Here is a 21103-nt window from a genome sequence, read left to right on the forward strand (position 1 = left end):
TTTCTATATTTTTGAATTTATTTGCTTTCGGTCGGAAACGCGCACAAGTTAGAAACGCAGCAAAATACAACGCAGGCAAAAAATAAGGCACATTATTTTTTGTGGTTATTTTTTGCGGTCGCTTCGTCAATATTTGATATTTTAATTTTTTTCCATTGCTATCTCTCTATCTGCTTCCGATCTGGCGACACAAAAATATTTTTCCATGCGTGCGGCCATAATAACCGTATAATTTTACAACCTTACACAATATTTTTATAGTTTTATCATTGTCGCATTGTTTTTTTGTGTTATTTGCTGGCAAACGTTTTTATTCCAGTTGTGTTTTTTCTGCTCGCTTCAGTTGAGTTCATGCTTATGTTTATCAAATATCCGCATCCCCAAAAATGACGACTATCAAAAAGCGCGTCGTCGTTGTTTGCTCTTCTGGGACGTGTTATCGCTTGCGTATTTGGCCGGTGAAACCAAAGGGCAGCATTGAAAACATTTATCTCTGTGCGTGCTTTTGGTAAAAATATATTTGTTATTTTTCAGATAACGCCTGAATGTGCGTTCTCGCGGTCATTACCATCACTGTAAAATCATGGTGGTGTTTGTTGTTGCTTAATGTGAAAATCTATTTGTTTAGATTTTAATGTTATAGATATTAATAGAATAATAGTTGTAATCTTTTTTCAATATTTTGCAGCGTTCAATTCTTTTATGAACTTTATTCATATTGTTTGCTAGTGCTTTCGATATTTGTTGTGTAAATGAGTGATTTGACTGATTTGAATGTTGCTAATCACCGGAAACTTCCATGCTTTTTGTTGTGTTTATTTTACAATTACTTGTGATTTGTGATTGCAAACAGTGAAGATAGCAGAAACTTTTTCGGAACTCAATGATAATTAATATAATTTCACTGTAAAAATACTACATTTTTGGATATTAATTAATTTTGATAATTATTTTGTGCATGGCTGTACGAAATGCTATAACAAATGGTCGAAAACGTTAGAAAAATAACTACAGTTTGCAGTTGTGCTGACTGATCACATTTTTTCTCGCCCACAATCGCCGCGCCGCCTGCGCATGCAACTAGGGGGTTTGCTATTTTTTCCGTACATCGGGCAAAACAAAAATATAAAGGGTATATGCGAGGGTGGTCGCCCGAGCGAATTTTTGGGGACCGCACTGCACTCGTGTACATGGATATGTGTGCGTGACACGACGACCAATCGCATTTCGTTGTCGGTTCACCCCTCGTTGCTTCCATCAAGGGTTGAATGAAAATTTTTAGCCAAAAACTGCAAAAATACGCTTTCATTGCGGTGTGAAAATCAATAATTTTGAAATGCATGATACCATCTGCCGCAAAACGCAAAAGTTATTAATTAATAATTGGAAATGTTTAATTTATTACGCATGCGTGGAATATTTTAATAATTAAAGATTAGAGGTTAATTGATGTAAAAAAATACACAAACACATAAAACACGACTTAAATGCATGTTTTACAAAGCAATCAAAACGTTTCCAATTATTATTTAATTGCGTATGGAATATTTTTGTGCGTTTTAAAAATCTATTACGAGTTTTGAAATGTTTTGGTTTGTTATTGATAGTACACGTAAAAAATTTACGACCGAACAGCGGGTATTTACCGATCTTGTAGTCAGAAAAAGTCAATTATACGAAAATTTTTACAAACATTTACGACGTACAATTCGCAAACAAAAGGGTTGCGTTTTCTTGGATTTTTCGTAGATTTGTGCACTAATCGCACCCGAAAATGCCATAAAAACGCAATTGAATCACACGCGCGTATGAAAAATTCAGGTAGCGTATTATTATTGCTGTTTTGGCAACAGCAACGACTAGAGAAATTATGACTATAAGTCGGCCATTACGAGCGCAATAAATTAATGCCTAATTTGCAAAAGTTAAAGTTAACTTGGTATACCAAATAGTAATTTGCATGTCTGGCGCTGACCGAACTTAATCCGCTTAAACGGACTCCCGGCCATTGTGCGCAAGCAATACTCGTCTTGCGTCGCCGGCGAAGGGTGCAAACCAACCCACCAAGAAAAACCAAAAACTTCTATTTTCTCCGAAAAAAAATATTGGGGGTTTTGGCCGAGTGGTAGGGAGTGGGGGTGCGCATTTCAAAAAAGGCCGAGCAGAGTGTCGAAATCAGTCAAAACGCATTTGGATTTTGCAACGTGCACATCGTGCACTTTTCTTTCCTTCGTACGGACTTTGTGACATCGAAATATTGTGAATATTTAGTGAATTTTGTGATTTATCAAGTGCCTTTATATAAACGGATATTCAACGGTAAGTTTATATTTTATTAAATTTTAAAAACAAAATTCAATGTATTTCGGTGGGGGAGAATATTTGTTGGCACGAGCCGTGCACGTTGCGCCACACAATGTGCACGCATTCGCGGCGGCCCGTCGAAAAGTCAGAAATAGGGGAAATTCATTGCGCTGCATTTGTTTGATACTACCCGCTCAGTTTGCTCGTGACGATCGCACGGTGCGGTTCGCGGTGTCACACACTACTTTCATATTTACACACTAGTGTGTATTATTATAAAGAAACGTGTTTATTGTTTTTCTATACTTATAATATCAAATGCAACGAACTATAGGTACGGTTGTTGATAAGAAACTGCATTCTTGTATTGTTATACTAAATCACGTGTTGAATTCAAATGTGTTTTATTAAATGTTTTATTTTTTTTATAGAATCCGTTAATTAAACTCACCGAATTCGTGAAATGAGAGGTGGTGGTGTCTGCTGGGACATGACTTCGACCTGCGTTCAAGGTGGACTCCCACGCCCACTGGGTGGCTATCAACCAAACGTTATCATGGAGCCGCATTCGCCGGCACCCGCATGGAACATGCATCAATCTGTTGTTCCTGTAAGTATTACCTATATCAAAAACTTTAATAAACCTAAGAAAATGATGAGAATTTATTGTCATGCCAGACTAGAGTTTATGATTTTTAATGATTTTTAAAAATTCTGAAAATAAATTTAATTTGTAAAAAGTTGTGTTAGTATTTTGGAAAGAAATTAATTTTATTTTTGTTTATTACAGAAACAAGAACCAATGGATGAAGATATGCCGAATGATTCCGGTATTAACTCCGGCAGTGATTTCCACTCATCATCGCCTGGTAGTGATAACAGCCAAGATTACAACCCAGTTTACTCAGCACCAAACATGGCTCCACATGCGCCATACTACTCTACGCCTGTGACCAGCCAGTGTGGACGACAATCCAATTTCTCGATGTATCACATGGGATTCAATCCGTTGACACCACCCAGTATTGAACCGCTAGTTTCACCCAAACCGCCCAAACTCGAAGCACAAGCTGATGAGTGTAATACTACACTTACTCCACATGCTTCACCAACGCCACAAGAACCAAAGACACCTTCTTCAACCGACAGTGATAAACGCCGTGATGATCACGATAATCCGCTACGGCAACTGCAAATGACTTTTGAAAAGAACGGACTTCTTCCCTCTGCACTCTCGCCAAAAACCAACAGCGAACATTCTGGCGATGATGACATCAAAGAATCATGGGATGAAAATGAAGAAGGTGTGCGTACCCCAGCAGTTAATTCACATGGCAAAGTTAAGACTTTTAAATGTAAGCAATGTGACTTTGTTGCCATTACCAAGATGGATTTCTGGGAGCACAGTAAAGCGCACATCAAGACCGATAAGATTCTAACCTGTCCAAAATGTCCATTTGTGACTGAATACAAACATCATCTAGAGTACCACTTGAGGAATCACTTTGGCTCCAAGCCATTCAAGTGCGACAAATGTAATTACTCCTGCGTGAATAAGTCGATGCTTAATTCACACATGAAGTCTCATTCCAATGTGTACCAGTACAGATGCCAGGACTGCAGCTATGCCACCAAATATTGCCATTCGTTGAAACTACATCTTCGTAAGTACCGTCATCAACCAGCGATGGTGCTTAATCCAGACGGCACTCCGAATCCTTTACCGATCATTGATGTCTATGGTACGCGTCGTGGTCCAAAACAGAAGGGAAACAACTTAAAAGGTGACCAGACTCCTATTGACCCTGAACATGCAACTTCTTTTATTCCCACCTCCCAAGCCCAACCTCTTCCCCAACTTGCTAACAATCCCTTTGCTACTATCATGAACTTTGCTTCCCAAGGTCAACTTTCTAATTTACCTTTCCCATATCCTTTCTTCCCGGGAGCTTTGAGTAACCAGCTTTTGTTGGCTCAACAACTTGCATCACATAACGCATCAGCCTACGAAGATCGCTGCTCCGAGAAGTCCACCTCACCGCCACCATCAGTGTTCATGTCAGAAAACAACGAAGAAACTTTCAGTCAGCAGGAAACCACGGGTGCTTTGGATCTGTCCAAACCGGAAGCACCAACCAAGCATCGTCGCAAGGGTAAGGCATTCAAGTTGGAACGTCCTCAGCTACAGATGCAGTCTGATGGAGAAGAAGAACCCAAAGATCCAGATGTACCAACACCTATCAAGGCTCTGACGACACCACTACTCCCAGCGGTGATTAAAGCAGAACCATCACCACTACCGCCGACGATTCCAAGCGCCGCCGACTGCACATGCAAATTCTGCGGTATTGCCTTCGGCGACGTCGTTCTCTACACCATGCACATGGGTTACCACGGCTATAAAGACCCATTCACTTGCAACATGTGCGGCGAGCAGTGCAACGACAAAGTGGCCTTCTTCTTGCACATCGCGCGCAACCCACACACATAAACTTGAACCCACAGATTTTACCACAAAATCTAGTCACCGAATGAACAAGTCTATATATTGATTGATCTCGTTTGTCCGACATACACAAACATACACACAGATGGAGTGCAATTGTTTTAGTTTAGATTTTATCGAAAATAACTACGTCATACAAAGTGAGTTTTATTATTAGTTCTTAATGAAAGTATTTATTGTTTAACGTATCGTCGATGATTATGTATAAGTTTATGTTCAGCTGAGTGATTATTAAAGGACGAGTCAAATTTTCGACAAATATTGTAAATACGAGTATTCACTAACAGTCATTTTCTTGTATCACATAAATTAAATATATACTTAGTAATAATAAATATTGTAAATTGATCAAAACATTGAAATGCTAGAATCCAAATATTGCCTTTGAATTGAATGTCAAAAGATTCAGTACGAATATTTCGTTTGTTTGTGCACGACGATAAACACGACTAAAATAAGTTATTTCTAAAGCGAAGATCTGTAGTTGACTTTGCAACCCGATGAGTACGTTATTGGGGCCATACCAAACCAAGACTGATGTAGATACGAAACTATTAAGTTGTCGAGTGAATGGTTTTAGTTTTAGATTGTATTTAGTCCAGAAATGGTATACTCTGAGCAACCGATCAAAAAGTTTATGCATTAATATGAAATTGTATATATTTTTACGTAGGTATTTAATATTATTCGCTCACTAATTAATAAGCAACTTAAACAATTATACTAAAATGATACTTTTGTGTACTGATATAGTGAAAAAAATTATAAAATTGCAAATTATTTAAATGGAGACAATAAAATAAAATAAAAATCAAAAAAATGTTTTTTTTTTTCTTCCTTTTTTTTTCAGAAATAAGGGGAAGAATAAGAAGTGTGCTACTTTAATTTTATATTAGGGTTGCGTGACGGGCTTCCGTTTGAAACTTAAAATTTGACATTCGACCCTCTTATAGCACGTGGCTACACTTCAAGCTGTGCTTTTTGTGTTTTTGGGGTACGTGCCATACGCATACGTCTCATCATAACATTTCCGGTTGGTTACATCATAATTTACCCTATGACAATATCTAACGACTTGACAATTGACAATTTTGCCCCTTGTTAAAATAAATTTTACAAAAAAAACTAAAAAAACTTCAATTTCCTATATTTTTCAGGTAAAAACTAAAAAAACAATTTGCCAAAATAACACAATTAGTGAAACTAACCCCTAACTGACCATCATCAACATAGAAACTGTTTTTAAGAGAAATACCTACCGAAAACATAAGAAATAGAAACTTGTGGGTGGACATAAACCTGATGGATGGCCAGCACGCACCCAAAGTATATAATCATGCGTTTCGCATCTGTTTGTCGATCATTTATTTGTTCACTCATTTCTCGCCGATTTAATTAAACGCGTTTGCGCCGCACCAAAAAGGCTGACCAATGTCCGCCATCAAGATAATTGCAATTGCACTTTAGACCGGAGATGATTTATGAATTTTTCAAACAATAAACGGCTCCGCATTGATCATGTACTGTACCTACATGTGTGTGCGTATGTGCTGGCCGAACAATTGCACTCCATCGATAACTGCAATTGCAATCGAAGGGCGCTGACACTGACCATTGGTCATTCGCATGAGTCATACCGTTACAATCGGCGACAATATTGAAACCCACACGCGCCCTGCAAAATTTCACATGGATTTTTGACCAACGCCAGTGTCAAATCACACGGGTTTGTGAAATATTGGCGATTTAGTTACGAATGATGTTTGTTTCCGTATTGCTGACCAGTGGTGAGTGTGCGTAGGAGGGTGAAGGGTGTGAAGTGTAGGGTGGAGTGTGTGCGCACGTTTCAGTGTATTTTAAACGCAACTGGACATTGGACTGCTCACGTCACATATTGTATCAAAGGGCAGGCTTTGTTTTCGTTGATATTCCACATTTCCAACCCTGAAATTACCCTGAAAGTTTGCTTTTGTTGGACTGGCAATGAAAACATTTCAAAAAGAATGTAGAAATTTAATGATGGCAATAATCGTTTGGATCGAGTCCAAAAATTATTCTTTGTGGAGTTTATTTTAATCGAACTTGAGTGTTTTTAAACCTTTTTTGGTTTTTTCTATGAACAATATTGTATTTAATATATTGAAACTGTATTAAGCTATTATTTATCTTTCGTCTTCGTTTTCTTCATTTCCTATTTTATTCTTTATCTTTTTATTCGTTTTTTGTCTCTATTCTCGAATCTCGAAACTTAACTTTGTAATAAATTGCATTATTATACTGTGAGGCTATAGAAATTATTATTATTGACTTTTAAAAATGTTTATTAAGAATTTATAATTTTATTAAATATTATTTTGTAATTTAGGTATAACTTATTTATTTCGTACAATTTTTATATAGGTAATCAAACTGTAGGTAAATAAAAAATTACATTGCACTCATTCCGCATCGTCCGAAAGAATCCGCCATCCGATATATTCCTCGCGCTCCCCTCGCTCCCGAAGGAACGCGCGGAAAAACAAAATCAATACTTTGATAAATTGCACTGCCATCAACGACCCCGTCCCCTTCTATATGGCGACGCATTTCGCTGTATCGTCTCGCGTCCTGCATCCGATTCGATTTTCGGTCCGCCATTGTATAGGGCGTGGTGTAAAAAACTTAAAAAAACACGCCACGCCTGCAAACCCTATCTATTTATTCGTCGAGTCACGAGCCACGAATAAAAAAGGGAGCGTACAATTTACTGCGCTCACTTGAAAGCTAAAAAAAGCACACGGCCCTCCATGTTATGAGTATGTTTTGTATATACAGTTTGGTTGCGTTTGACGATGATTCGCTTGCATGTAAATACAGTAAAAAATAACTAGTAGGGGAGCGCGAGTATAAAAAAGGCACGCGCGGTGTAAAATTTGGGGTCATGTGGCGCGTGTTTGACTAATCACAAGTTTAAGAAGGGTGTTTTTTTCACTTTTTACATAGGGGAAAGCACCCCTAAAAAATATGAACCCAAGTTTGCAAAAAAAAAATTTGATGGTAGAACTACTTAAAAAATAGGAAATGAACAGGTTTACTTTAACAAGTTTTTAGGGGAAAAACCTAACAGGTTGAATTCTTTATAGGTATATTTTTTAAAGTCTTTTATTGCTGCTTTTTCCTGAAAAAAAAACAATATAAAATAACTGTTTATTTTATTTACAAAACCAGCTGTCAGATTTCAACTATAGCTAAACGATATTGTACCAATGTCCAGTTGTTGAAGCCCAGCAGGGTTTCTTAATTAAGGCCAAATCGTAATGCGCCGATAATCCTCAGCTTACACACGTATATTTTTAGACTTTGAGAAACGTCCCACACGGCGTGCAACCTTCAAACGCTTGTCCACCCCACGCCACCCCAACATTTCGCCCATTGTCCACTCCACATCCTTATCCGGTCAAATTTTATTTTATTTTATTGTATCTGTTACGTGCATTACGCTGGCGCTCGATATCCTCTATCCACCATCCTTTCCGCAAAAGTTCGGGACACTTTTTCTCAGCGTGTATTCACCCCCGCGGTCACAGCATCAATGACCAACGGTGCTATCAGAATAGCGCACACAATAGTTTAATGTTGCCTGGGTGAAGAGACTCGCTACTCGCAACAAAGAGTGTGAAGCAATTAAAGCCACAATGGAGGATTTAAAATTTTTTCATTTGGTAACTATATGCGGATGGCATGAACGACATTGGATAATTTTGCGCGCGGAAACGGTAAATACGTTGAAATGAACAAACGTCGGTGGAGAGTCGTTAGGCAAACGGTCGTTGGTGTTGAGGGTGAGGTACTGAAGTGCCACACACTTCCACACGCTTGGGCGGGAGATACTTCTTCTTTGCTTCCTTGGAAGATGTACTTTAACGGTTTTGAGGTTGTTGAGGTTGAATTTAGCAGCTGGACAATGAAAGTCTTTGATTATACTTTTCTTTATAATTTACTATTAATTATTAATTAATTTTTACATTTTTTTAAATTTAATGCCTATGCCTGAAAATATACTGAACTAAATCTTAAGTCCTTATGTATTTTAATTTTGTGTCTATTTTAATAAAATGTAGTTTTGTAGTCTGGAAAAACGTCGACGTCTGCGGTCAATAAAACTAAATCTCTGACAGGCGTCCATATTTCAAGCGGCGGCGTTGACGAAGTCGACGTTTTCCGACACCCTCTGCGCACAGCTTTCGGCGCGTTGTTGTACGCGGAGACAAAAATGCACTGTTTTTGCTATTTTCGTCGACGTCGCCTTTTACTACCGCGCACTGGCGCACCATTACTGCCGAAGAGACGAAAAAAAAAGTGCCTCATCCATTTTACATCAGGTCGGAACCCTTTGCAGGAGCGCGCCGAACGAAAGAGTAACGACTTCGCTTGAATGAAAAGTCAACGTTTTTAATTAGTCAAAGAGCACAAACTATGCTTCATTGCGGCGCCAGTTGTTTTACACCGCTTCACGCAAACGCAGTTAACGTAAAAATAAACAAACCGATCTAATCAGCAAATTCAAAATGGGTGCCCAACTAGTAAATTTTAAAATAATTATATAAACCAAATAAATAAATAAATTAACGGGTTGAATCCTTGAGATATAAAATGTATTTTTAAAAATTTGAATTTGAATACAAACAATGACGACAGAATTTAAAATTTACCGCTACTTATTTTAATAAAAAATTAAATTGTTACGTCGGCGTATTTCCTGACCGGAAAATAATAATATTATTAACCATCGTGTCTTATAACACATTTTACAGATGAAACGACAAAATTTTATTGCACATTGTAATTTTTTGTGGGTTTTTGACCATAAAAATTCATAAAATATTACGTAATATTACAAAAAAAGGTAAAACATAAATTTTGTATTCTAAACAGATAACAGTTTCTCTTTTATTGGTTTTAAGGGTTACAACCATCAACCGTTAAATGATTTCATTGAACCGGTAAACACGTTTTTCTGTATTAATTGTAGGTACTACACAATTTTTCGCTTGTCAGATTGCCAGAGATTTCAATTCTTTTGATAATCCTATTAGGATTTCGACGTATTCAAAATTTCGAACCTTATTTTTATAGGTTTTCTAATAAAAAGCAGATGTAATACGTCGAGCACTTATCACGTCACGTATATCAAAGCGTGATAAATATTAAATTAAGTCGTCGGGCAAAAAACGTGGCAGGCATCCGAAAAATGAATGTAAAAAATATTGGCGCACGTCAAGAACCGATCAAAACATCCAAATATGAACAGCGGTAGAGGTACCGAAAATAGTTTCGAAAAATAGACCTATTTTCTCATTATTCCGCATTTTGTCCTTCCGTTTAGCACTCGCTGGAATTGCGAAAGGAAGGCGAGTAACACATAGGTACCTAGTTTTGTTGTCAGGTAGTAGAATCATGGGTTTGGTAAAAATGTTAAAATTTAAATATCTTCAAGTTCCATTCGGACGAGTGACAACTCGTATCGATCAAAGAAAACGTCCACCCTCATAGATGCAGTGCTTCCTTACTAAACAAAGACTCACGTATACTATGCCCATATTTTTCTTCTTTTTTTGCAACGAACAAACGCACCGATCTTTTTGCGTCTTGGATTTTGCTTTGCTTTGCACTGAAATTCTGTCGTCAAGCATATGGCGATAATTTGAATGGTATATCGGTGCTGTATGAGGGATTGAGGGCTACCGATGAGTCAAAACCGTAGACCACTTCCTTTTTTATATGCTTTTTGAGGTCTTTTTGGCGTTTTTGGCACTGCGTGCAGCGTGCGGTCGGCTTTAGCTGCCCGTCGATTTTTTTCCGGTGCGGCACAGTCTCGGTTTATAATGTAGACATTTCACGGTACTTACTTACCAGAAGAGATTACAGATTTCGGTAGCTTTTATTGGACGTAGTGATTAGATGGAATTAGGATACGTTTCGACTTCTTTGTGGTTCGTACTTCACCCAGCTTTGTTGTTTTCGCCATTCATGATGTCTTCATTCAGTTGCTCGTATAGAACTAACTAAAGTTAGTTCAATATTATTCTAGCGGATTTAATTCGACGCGCAATTCAATAGCTATAGCCGTTAAAATTAAAGTAAACAAATACATCTGATAAAAGTATCACATGTTTTGTTTTTGTTAGGTATCTTTAAGTTTGAAATTAGAAAGAGTTAATATTCTCACGTTTTTTTTTCAATTTTTTTTCTGACCTACCTATAATCAATCAACTTGAAATGTCTATGGATTTTTTTTGAAATTTTCTAAGAAATGCAAAAAAAGAAAATATTTTAGCCATTATGCTAACTTTCAAAACCGGGTTAAATTTTTCCAAGCGTACTTTGCGTACTATTGTTGAAGATCACATAATCTTTTTGCTAAATCATTTTTACCTAGTCTAGACATCGGACAATGTAGGTACTTATACTATTGAGAAGGAAAGTAACTACAAATAAGTACTTTCCTGCTCTTAACAAATTGAATATGCATGTACTTAGCGTATAGTGTCAATGGCAAAACACTTGCATAATATCATTCATGCATAATCTGTAAGTTTTAAAAAAATGTCTAACTGTTAAAGGAAACACAAAAATGTAGATTTGCACATAATATTAACTATCTTTTTATATTTTGAATATATTTTTGCCTAACAGCATCGCTTAGAATATTTAGGCAAAATTAGTTTCAGTATTTTAACTTAATTTTTTACTCAAATATTGCCTTGATTTTTTGTATAGGTTAAAGAAAAATTATTTTTGACTCTCTAATGTTAATACATTTTCAAAATAATAATAATCCGCCAAGAAATTAATGCATTTTTTATATATATATTTTGAAATTTATTTAACGTGTGACACTAAATAAACGAATTTTGATGAATATCTTAAAAACTCGTGTCAATCAGATCGATCAAACCGCTTTTGTGATAAATGGCACGTGCAGATTTCCTTTGAGGGATTTAATGATCTATCAAGATACAATTCTTTACATTGTTTGCCTATTAGATATATTGACCGTTTGGCGATGATCCCGTCTTCGTCTTATCCAAAGATTTGAAAATCTAAAAATGCAAAAACGCAAAAACTCTAGAAAGCTACCCAAAACGTATAAAAATAGCTCGTGTCCATCAATAGAGAGTAGCCAATAAATAAAATATCAGTGACAATATCGTTCCGATAGGTTGTCGTTATAGGAAACCCATTGTCTGCTTCTTTTTTTTTCGGCGTGCACAATGAGCGTGCGTGTGCATGCGTGGCACATGTGTAAAGAAGCGGCTAACTGCAGAAATCCCGGACTGCAGCTTTGCCAGGTGCTGGCGGTGGCCCTCCGCCATGATTCAAAGTGTGCCTTCGACCCCGTGCGCAAACACAAACCCACACACAAGTTTGCATCGCCTTATGGTCAAGCGCGTTTTATAGAGCGTGCCTAAATGACCCAAAGCGAACACCTTAAAATTTTAACCGAAAAAATGTGACAAGACTAACGATCACCTAGAAATCAAAACTTACAAGAAAAATAATTATCAGTTTTTTTTTCTTGAACTCTAATTTAACATATTTTAAAATTATTTTACATTATTTGATTAATTTTTATTATTAAGAATAATTATTGTTTTTAGTATAAGAGAATATTTAGATATAGGTATATAGTGTAACATTATTTTTAATAATTATTATCATTATCAACGTTTCTTTATCCTCAATTTGATGCCGTTTTTAGATTGCAAAGTAACATTTGTAACTAGATGTAATTCATGTTCCCAATCTGGTAGAAATTCATACTGTCGCAACAAATGTATCAATATGGTCTTCATCTGAAGCTGCGCGAATTTTTGACCTATACACCCACGAGGCGCTATACTAAAAGGTATGTATGCACCAGTAGGGATTTTTTTCACATTTACATCATTAAAGCGTTCTGGATCAAACTTTTCTGGTTCTTCAAAATAATCTTCATTTCGATGTATTTCAAGCAATGATAGATAACATTCAAGACCTGTTGGCAACACATAACCATCTAAAAAATTATAAAAATTAATTTACCTACCTATATAAAAGAATAAAATATTTAGGAATAACATACTCCAAGTTATCTCTTTGGTGATGTATCGTGAAATAAAAGGCACTCCTGGGTAAAGCCTAGAGACTTCTTTCAACATCATGGAGGTGTAAGGTAAACTTTCTAAATCATTATAAGTCGGTGCGTTATCATTGCCTACTACAGTTATTATTTCATTGTAAACTTTAGTTTGTATATCTGGATTTCTGCTTAATTCGTATAAAGCAAAACTTAAAGTTGAACCTGTTGTTTCATGACCCTAAAAATATTTAATTTTATGATAAAATATGAAAAAGAACAAAAAGTTACATTATAAGTTTAGCTTACCGCAAAAAATGAATGTATTAATTTCAGCACAAACATCTTCGTCTGACAATTCTTCACATTCTAAAAGCATATCCAAAATAGTACGAACACTACCAGCACTTTTTGAATGCCTTCGTTCTGTTATAAATTTATTACTAAAATCATTCAAATATTTTGCACACTGTTGTTCAAGCTTTTTATCCGATGTAAATCGATAGAACCAATCATATCTACTTAAGGAAAATCCACGTTTGTATAAAATATTACACATTGTATGTGCACTTGTCATATATTCCGAAGTAGGATTATCTTGAATTTTAATATCTGCACCTAGTGCAGTATTTAAAATAATATCCATTGTGCACAGGTTAATATACTTATGAATATTGAATGATGGTTGGTCAATTCTGTCTTGTAATTTTTTACATAGCACTAGAGATTGTTCATTGAAAGCGTCGATGTGATTCATGAGATTTTTCATGCTAAATGCCGGAGCTAAAAGTTTTTTTATGAACTTTCCATTTGTCATCTGAAATTTATAAACATAGTTAATGTGCATATGTGTGTATAACATGTAACAAAATTACATTTGGAGGTCAAAATTCCTTCAGAGAGCCATGATTTAATAAATGAATATTCTACCGTTTTATCCATATTTGTACTGAGAACCAAATCAATTAATTTGAGGTCATAAAGTAATAACTTTGCATGTGGATACATTAAATACAATACATTGTTTTTAAAGGATTTGTATACATTTGTAGTAATTTTGAGTGCATCTGTAAATAATAATTTATATTATGAACCATTTTAAAACGAATATAAAGGATACCTACTTTCAGGATTTAATAAGTGATGTAATCTAACGTTTAGAAACCATACGCATCCTGGAAATATTTTCCGTAAATGTCCAAACTTTCTTTCATGTTTTACATGTAAACATAAAACACATGCCCCCAAAATAACAATTAATGCTGATAATACAGTAAACATGTTAATAATATTCTCTACTCCGTTAACGACAACGGACTAACTTGAATGCAAAATGTATTTATTTATATTGATAAACTTAATAAAAAATGCATTTGCTAGCGATACTCTATGTCAATGTATTTTTGTAATCAAAGTTATATTTACTTTATCTACTCGAAGTAATACTTTAAGTTGCATATGAATTGCGCAGTTGAGTGCCCAATTTAATCATATTTAAAGAGACATAAACACTTGAAAACAATTTGTAAATTTTGATATTATCTGTGGTTTAATAAAACAGGTTGTATAATATTTTATTGCTACTCGTCCAGTTTTTTAATAGATCAAAGTGTAACAGTAGTCAAATTCAATTACATCTTTGCTATTTACAAACATATATTACTTAATTGGCTACTGAGTCTTCTCGACGTTGAAATCTCACTAGTATACCATTACTTGATTTAATCGTCATCATACTAATCACATTAATGTCATGTTGGGGAATAGCTGGCAAAATCTTAAAATAGCGCAGCATTTTGGTTATAGTAGACTTCAGTTCCAACATGGCGAATTTTTGTCCGATACAGTTACGTGGTCCAGCACTGAATGGAATATAACCATATGGATGTCTCTTGATTGTGTTTTCTAACAAAAAAAACGCTCCGGAACAAATTTTTCTGGATCGGGGAAAGTGTCAGGATTACGATGCATGTTATATGCATTGAATGCTACCCGCAAACCTTTAGGAATGACGCCATTTTCTGTAGATAATAATATATTTTGATTTTAAATATTTTGAAGAAAAATGTAGTTAGATTTTTTAACTTACTGTATGGCACATCTTTGCTCAATGTTCTGCTAAAAGCCACTACCGATGGATATAATCTTAGAGATTCTTTAATTACCATTTCAGTGTACTTTAATTGATTTAGTTCATCCATTGTTACACTTTTGTTTTTATCTGTACCAATGACATTTACTATTTCATCGTAGACTTTTTGCTTTGAAAATAATGTGTTTTAATTATTTTTATTAACTGAGTTAAAATTTAATTTACCTGAACATCTTGATGTTTACTTAACAAATATGTTGCAAAACCTAAGGCTGCAGCAGTTGTGTCATGTCCCTAAAAAACATTTGTTAACCATTATAATTGAAATTGATAAATACAACTTACTTCAAACATAAATGTATCAACTTCTTCTCTAATTTCTTCATCAGTTAACTTGCGTCCATTTACAGTCGCTTGCAACAAAACGTCTAAAAACGAATGTTTCCTCTTTGTACCAAATTCATCTACAGTATCAAGAGTTCCTTGTGTTTCTAAAACTTTTCTTCTTTTTGTAATAATTGTATTACTAAATTCACGCAGTACTTTTAGCGCTTTTCGTTCTTTTTGGTGGTATTTACTTAAGCGATAAAGCCAGTAAAATCGCAATGGTGTCATACAACGTAAAAACATAATATGACACATTTCATTAATGCACTGCACGAAAGCCATATTTGGATTGTCTTGGGCATTTATTACAGTTCCCATTGCAGTTTCTAAAAATTATATACATATATTAAACTGATTATAATGTTAAATTTATTATCAACTAACCACAAATGATATCCAATGTGCACAAAGTAAGGTACTTATAAATTTCAACCGAAGTATTGTTTCTTGTAACTTCATCCTCAAGTTTTTGCACTAAAACTTTACTAGCATTGTCGAACGTTTGCACAAACTCTTCCAAAATGGTATAATGAAAACTTGGAGTCAATATCTTTCGATGGCTTTTCCATTTTTCACCAGTACTTGTTAATAATCCATCTCCAAACCATGCACTCAGGAATTTATATTCCATACTTTTATCAATTAAAACATTTGAACTTAAAATTACCTCAGCCAATTCTGGATCACACACAATTAAATATGGTTCTGTTCCAATGTAGGTAGTGTGACTGGTTTTACAATCATTAAACCATTTTAAACTAACATGCACTGTTTGGTTTACATCAATCAATTTGTGTGCATTTCCTATGAGAGGTAATCCCTTGAATTGTGGGAATATATCCAGTTTGGATGTAAATCGTCGATAGGCTATGTATTTTTTTAGAAGCCATAAACACAAAATTATTACTAAAGGCACTGCGTAATACATTTTGTAGAATGTACAAGTATTAACACGTACTAAATAAACTTTGGTTTAAAATTAAGTAAAGCAAAACAGCAGTTAATATATTGATAAAATGCAACATAACTTGTTTCCAACTTTTAGATTACGAAATCACTGAACTTGTGAACTTGTATTATGGAAACAAAAATTATAAATTCATGAGTAAGAGACGTGTTTTGATTAGCAGTAGCAGTTTTTATTTGCAGCAGACAACATTTTTGACCAACTGTTATCGGTTATTGCGATAAGTAGGTGGACTTTAATTATTACTAAATCGGTTGTTAATGTATTAAAATTTAATTTTAGTATTAATTCAAATTGTTGAAAATTTATATTATGTGTTATGGTGACTTTTCTCGATGTTCTAGCCTGAGTCTAATACCATTACTCGACTGAAGCGTCAACATAGTAATAACATTGACTTCATGATGAGGAATAGCTGGCAAAACTTCATAAAAAACGAAGAATCTTACTGATGGTAGACTTGAGTTCCAACATAGCAAACTTTTGTCCGATACAGTTGCGTGGTCCGGCACTGAATGGAATATATCCATACGGATGTCTCCCGGCGGAGTTTTCTAACGAAAATCTTTCTGGATCAAATTTTTCTGGATCTGGGAAAGTGTTAGGGTTGCGATGCATGTTGTATGCGTTGAAAACAATTGGTACACCTTTAGGAATGAAGCCATTATCTGAAAATTAATATTAATATATAATAATAATAAAAAGAAATAAAAATTATGAAATAGAAAATTTATACTTACTGTAAGGCACATCTTTGCTTAAAGATCTACCAAAGCACATAACAGATGGATATATCCGCAGAGATTCTTTAATCACCATTTCAGTGTATTTTAATTGATTTAATTCGTCAATTGTTACACTTTTAGTTTTATCGGGACCAATAATATGTATGATTTCATCGTAAACTTTTTTCTGTTAAATAAAATACGTTTCTTGATTTAGAATTATCAACTTAGTTTAATATAATAAACTTACTTGAACATCCTGGTGCTTACTTAATAAATAAATAACAAAACTTAAAGCCACTCCAGTTGTATCATGCCCCCTAAGAAAATTTGATATTTAATAGTCCTTTTAAATTTATTAAATATTACTTACTTCAAACATGAATGTATCAACTTCATTTCTGATTTCTTCATCAGTTAATTTACGTCCGTTTACAGTCGCTTGTAACAAAACATCTAAAAAGGAATGTTTCCTTTTAGTGCCAAATTCATCTACAGCGTCAAATGTTCCCTTCTGTTCCAACACTGCTTTTCTTTTGGCAATAATGGTATCACTAAAATTTCGCAGTTCCTTAAGCGCATTTACTTCTCGTTGATAAAATTTTGTTAGACGATAAATCCAATTGACCCGAAGCGGTGACATAACACGCAAAAAGATTAAATGACACATTTCCTGAATACTATGAACAAATGCTAAATTTGGATTATCTTGGGCGTTAATTACAGTACCCATTGCCGTTTCTAAAATTAGAAGTACATAAAAAAAGAAATTATATTCTATGCATTATCAACTAACCACAAATGATATCCAATGTACATAAAGTAAGATATTTGTAAATATCAACAGAAGGATTTTTGTTTTCAACTTCTTTTTCTAGTTTTTGCACTAAAACTTTACTAGCCTTATCGAATGTTTGAACAAACTCTTCCAAGATGGAATAATGAAAACTTGGAGTTAATATTTTTCGGTGGCTTTTCCATTTTTCGCCAGTGCTTGTTAATAAGCCATCTCCAAACCAGGCACTTGTAAACTTGTATTCATAATTTTTGTCTATTAAGACATTAGAACTCAAAATCACTTCAGCCAGCTCCGGATCGCACACAATCAAATACGGTATTGGTCCGATGTAAAGAGTATGACTACGTCCGCATTGTTTAAACAAGTCTAATCCAATCTGTACTGCCTTGTTTACATCAATTAATTTATGCGCAATTCCGATGAGAGGCAGTCCTTTGAATTGTGGGACAATATCTAATTTTGCCGTATATCGACGGTACGCCATTAACTTGCTGAGAACCCATATTAACAAAATTGTTGCAAACAACACAAACGCAAACATCTTGCTATAGTGTTCAAAAACTACTAAACTAATGTTCTTAATGTAATTGCGGTAATTAATGTTATTGCAGTAATTAATGTTATTGCAACTAATGTTATATAAATAAATGTCAAAACTGACTAACTGATAACACGAATTGGCATTGATTGCAGCTTTTCAAACATTGAACTTATGAACTGTAATTTTTGCATCGCAAAATCTGTTTGTGTCGAATATAGTAAAGTTTAGTCAAAATAATATTATAAAAAAATCTTAACCTTACAGGTTAAAACGTTTAACGCCCTTGTAAAAAAATCATCACCGACCCTAAAAATCGACCTCAAAACAAGTGCAATTCTAAAAAAAGCTCCACAAAAAACCACTGACGATGTAGTTTACTGATTGTTAAATTTCAACGCAACGGTGGTTGCAACATGAAGCCGAAAATGAATCCCGTCGCCGGGAATTCATGAAGCGTGCGACACAGACTGAAAGAAACAAGAGGGCCCTTCAACATGTGCACCTTTTTCCTATTTGGCTAGACTTCCGCACCTTTTTTATGTTCCCTATGCATTCACATCCAAATCCAATTCCTCACATATATGCAGATTATATACATAACACGCATAAAAACTACCCTATTTTTTCTGCATGCGCCCCGTCTACAGACGCGTGTTTTCAATTTTGAATAAAAGCGATGGAACGAGGAAGGCCCGACAAAACGTAGCGAAAGAAAAAGTTTGGAACGTGGTGCACACGCGCGCCAATGGCACGTCCCATCGGGCTTCCCTCTTTTTTATATTATTTTTAGCAGGAGACTAAAGAAGAGGGTCGCGCGCGACTATATATTACCTAGATGCGCGCGTATTTCAGGAACCCCTCATTTTTTTTACATCTATGTTGGATACCGTTTTAGACGCAGACTTAATAGATGCAAAAACGCTTTCAAAATGGTTTCGTTGTGTGTAGCACACGCCGCATATTTTACCAACAAGAATAATCAATGATTAACTTAACTTTTCCTTTTAAAAACAACATAAGCAACAATAAACACAATTTTTAACAAGAGATTGTTGTTAAACACTATCTGATACAACCATTGCAAGAAATTATGTTAAAATATTAGAAACTGCTTTTTTCCTTCTGTGTCATATACTTTTTTTATGTAGGTAATTCTTTTTTCATAAATCTTAAAAGTCAAGAAGCGAACAAAAATAAATTTTTGATGATACTCTGCCGGTCTAGTCTGTTCATGAGTTACAATTCAGAATTCACACCCGTTGCCAATCGTTTCAAACATGAGGTCGTGAGATGTTTTGTCAATAAATGTATGAATCAAAAAAATTGTGCAAATCATGGCAGCCCGACAACCCCGAGCAAATACGCAAAAAACATTCCATTGTTGTGTTTTTAAGTGAAGGACTGCAGATCACGGCTTCACTTAGATACTATTTAATCGTAAAAAGCGTTCAACGCATGATCATTTATCATGTTTTTCTATGTGGGTGATCAATCACACAAGCACAACTTAGATTCCCTTCTTTTGTAAATACTAGAAATTCGCCATGATGTATTCTTAAGAATGAAGAATCAAAATGCTTATTACTTGTTTTTATGCTTCTGTATCCAAATCTATTTCAAAACATATGTTTCATTGCATATTTTTACAGTAGTTTGCAATGGTAAAAGCCCAACATGTATGTATCATGCTAAAATTTAAATTTTTAAAATTCCCGCCAGAAAAGCTCAGAGCTTTTTTAGTTTCAATGATTGTCGCAATGATTGACGCCGTGATTGTCGCATTTTACAAAGTTTGCACGAAGTGCATAACCCCATTTTGTTATTTTCAAAATAATGACAACAGTGGGTTGGTTTCATTTGTTAATATTGTTATGAAATAATTATTACTCCATGTATTTATTTGTAGAAATCACAGATATTTTATGCGATTTTCTTGAAGTTTCCATACATAACATTCTTTACACTAGGAAATTATATCCAGAAGCAATATTTACACCTCGAAAAAAGTATGGTGTTACTGTCTACCAATCAGAACATCCAATATTAAATGAGTATATTACCCAAGTACTAAAAGCAGCCCAAGCTCATGCTCAAAACAATCAACTGAAGCAAATTATTTTGTGCATTAGAAGTGACAAAGTTTTAGTTGAGAAATATATCTTTGATGTTATACAATTTGAAAATAAATCCACTGAAAGGTAGTATATTTAATTTATATTGTACCTATTTTGTAATTAATTGTGTATATTATAGTGATTCTTTATTTGGTCAATTGGAACAAACTTTACGACATTTTTGCTTAAAGTTGTCTAATTCCATCCATGGACTTAAACCATTATCAAGTCAATCAGAGTTCGATATTATCCTACATACCACTGAATTTTCAGCTGTTGCATTTAATGAAGAACAGGAACAAAAGGTATTGGCATAATAATGTTTGTTTGTGGTAGTGAACATTTTGTTTTAGGAGTTTCCTTGGCTTCCAGTCAATCAAATTGAGTTCAATACACTAGGAATTGTACCAATACACAGTATTGATACTGATAAACTAGTCATGCAGATATACTTTGAAGAATGTGATGACAAGAGTTAACAAATAATTATGTTTTCAACGATTGCGTAAATCATAAAAATCTTGAAGCATGTTTTTTGTATCTGATAGTCTTTGTGTATATTTAGTTGCC

At 34.7% G+C, this 21103-nt stretch overlaps 3 protein-coding genes and 1 long non-coding RNA gene across 5 annotated transcripts; 2 read left to right on the forward strand and 2 right to left on the reverse strand.

Annotated features, from left to right (window-relative positions):
• The first annotated feature begins 2194 nt into the window (after window positions 1-2194).
• On the forward strand, window positions 2195-5559 carry hb (zinc finger protein hunchback). Of its 2 annotated transcripts, none has more exons than XM_065307241.1 (3): window positions 2195-2319; window positions 2736-2914; window positions 3095-5559. In XM_065307241.1, exons 2-3 carry the CDS (start codon window positions 2768-2770, stop codon window positions 4793-4795), a joined length of 1848 nt encoding a protein of 615 aa, XP_065163313.1. In that variant the 5' UTR covers window positions 2195-2319; window positions 2736-2767; the 3' UTR covers window positions 4796-5559. The 2 variants fall into 2 exon arrangements, with proteins under 2 accessions (XP_065163313.1, XP_065163312.1); XM_065307240.1 differs by lacking the exon at window positions 2195-2319 and adding an exon at window positions 2514-2638.
• Window positions 5560-12345: 6786 nt separating this feature from the next.
• LOC135795599 (uncharacterized) lies at window positions 12346-18510 on the reverse strand. The gene is given in 14 exon segments (XM_065307316.1): window positions 12346-12848; window positions 12915-13149; window positions 14575-14819; window positions 14822-14929; window positions 14998-15169; window positions 15226-15294; window positions 15346-15713; window positions 15772-16360; window positions 16675-16789; window positions 16791-17022; window positions 17095-17266; window positions 17330-17397; window positions 17452-17820; window positions 17876-18510. Coding segments are annotated over 14 exon segments (3621 nt in total). The 5' UTR covers window positions 18420-18510; the 3' UTR covers window positions 12346-12513.
• On the reverse strand, window positions 13467-14241 carry LOC135795333 (uncharacterized). Its single transcript, XR_010549064.1, has 3 exons — window positions 14033-14241; window positions 13784-13975; window positions 13467-13725 (listed from the first exon to the last, which is right to left on the reverse strand). It is a non-coding gene; the product is annotated as an uncharacterized lncRNA (long non-coding RNA).
• Window positions 18511-20166: 1656 nt separating the features above from the next.
• PolZ2 (DNA polymerase zeta subunit 2) lies at window positions 20167-21064 on the forward strand. Its single transcript, XM_065308735.1, has 4 exons — window positions 20167-20265; window positions 20326-20617; window positions 20673-20838; window positions 20887-21064. Exons 1-4 carry the CDS (start codon window positions 20253-20255, stop codon window positions 21010-21012), a joined length of 597 nt encoding a protein of 198 aa, XP_065164807.1. The 5' UTR covers window positions 20167-20252; the 3' UTR covers window positions 21013-21064.
• Window positions 21065-21103: the final 39 nt, after the last annotated feature.

Source organism: Atheta coriaria, unplaced genomic scaffold, assembly GCF_025399875.1.
Source record: "Atheta coriaria isolate IRGN ID8LTWV9N9 unplaced genomic scaffold, Caltech_Dcor_3.1 hic_scaffold_7_pilon, whole genome shotgun sequence".
NCBI classification, from domain to species: Eukaryota; Metazoa; Arthropoda; class Insecta; order Coleoptera; family Staphylinidae; genus Dalotia; species Dalotia coriaria.

Bases quoted from the DNA above. Each gene is read 5' to 3' on its own strand.
- hb (XM_065307241.1), top strand. From the start codon at position 2,768: ATGAGAGGTGGTGGTGTCTGCTGGGACATGACTTCGACCTGCGTTCAA. The intron at 2,915-3,094 runs GTAAGTATTACC...TGTTTATTACAG, and splicing joins TGCATCAATCTGTTGTTCCT to AAACAAGAACCAATGGATGA.
- PolZ2 (XM_065308735.1), top strand. The intron at 20,618-20,672 runs GTAGTATATTTA...TGTATATTATAG, and splicing joins GAAAATAAATCCACTGAAAG to TGATTCTTTATTTGGTCAAT. The intron at 20,839-20,886 runs GTATTGGCATAA...ATTTTGTTTTAG, and splicing joins ATGAAGAACAGGAACAAAAG to GAGTTTCCTTGGCTTCCAGT.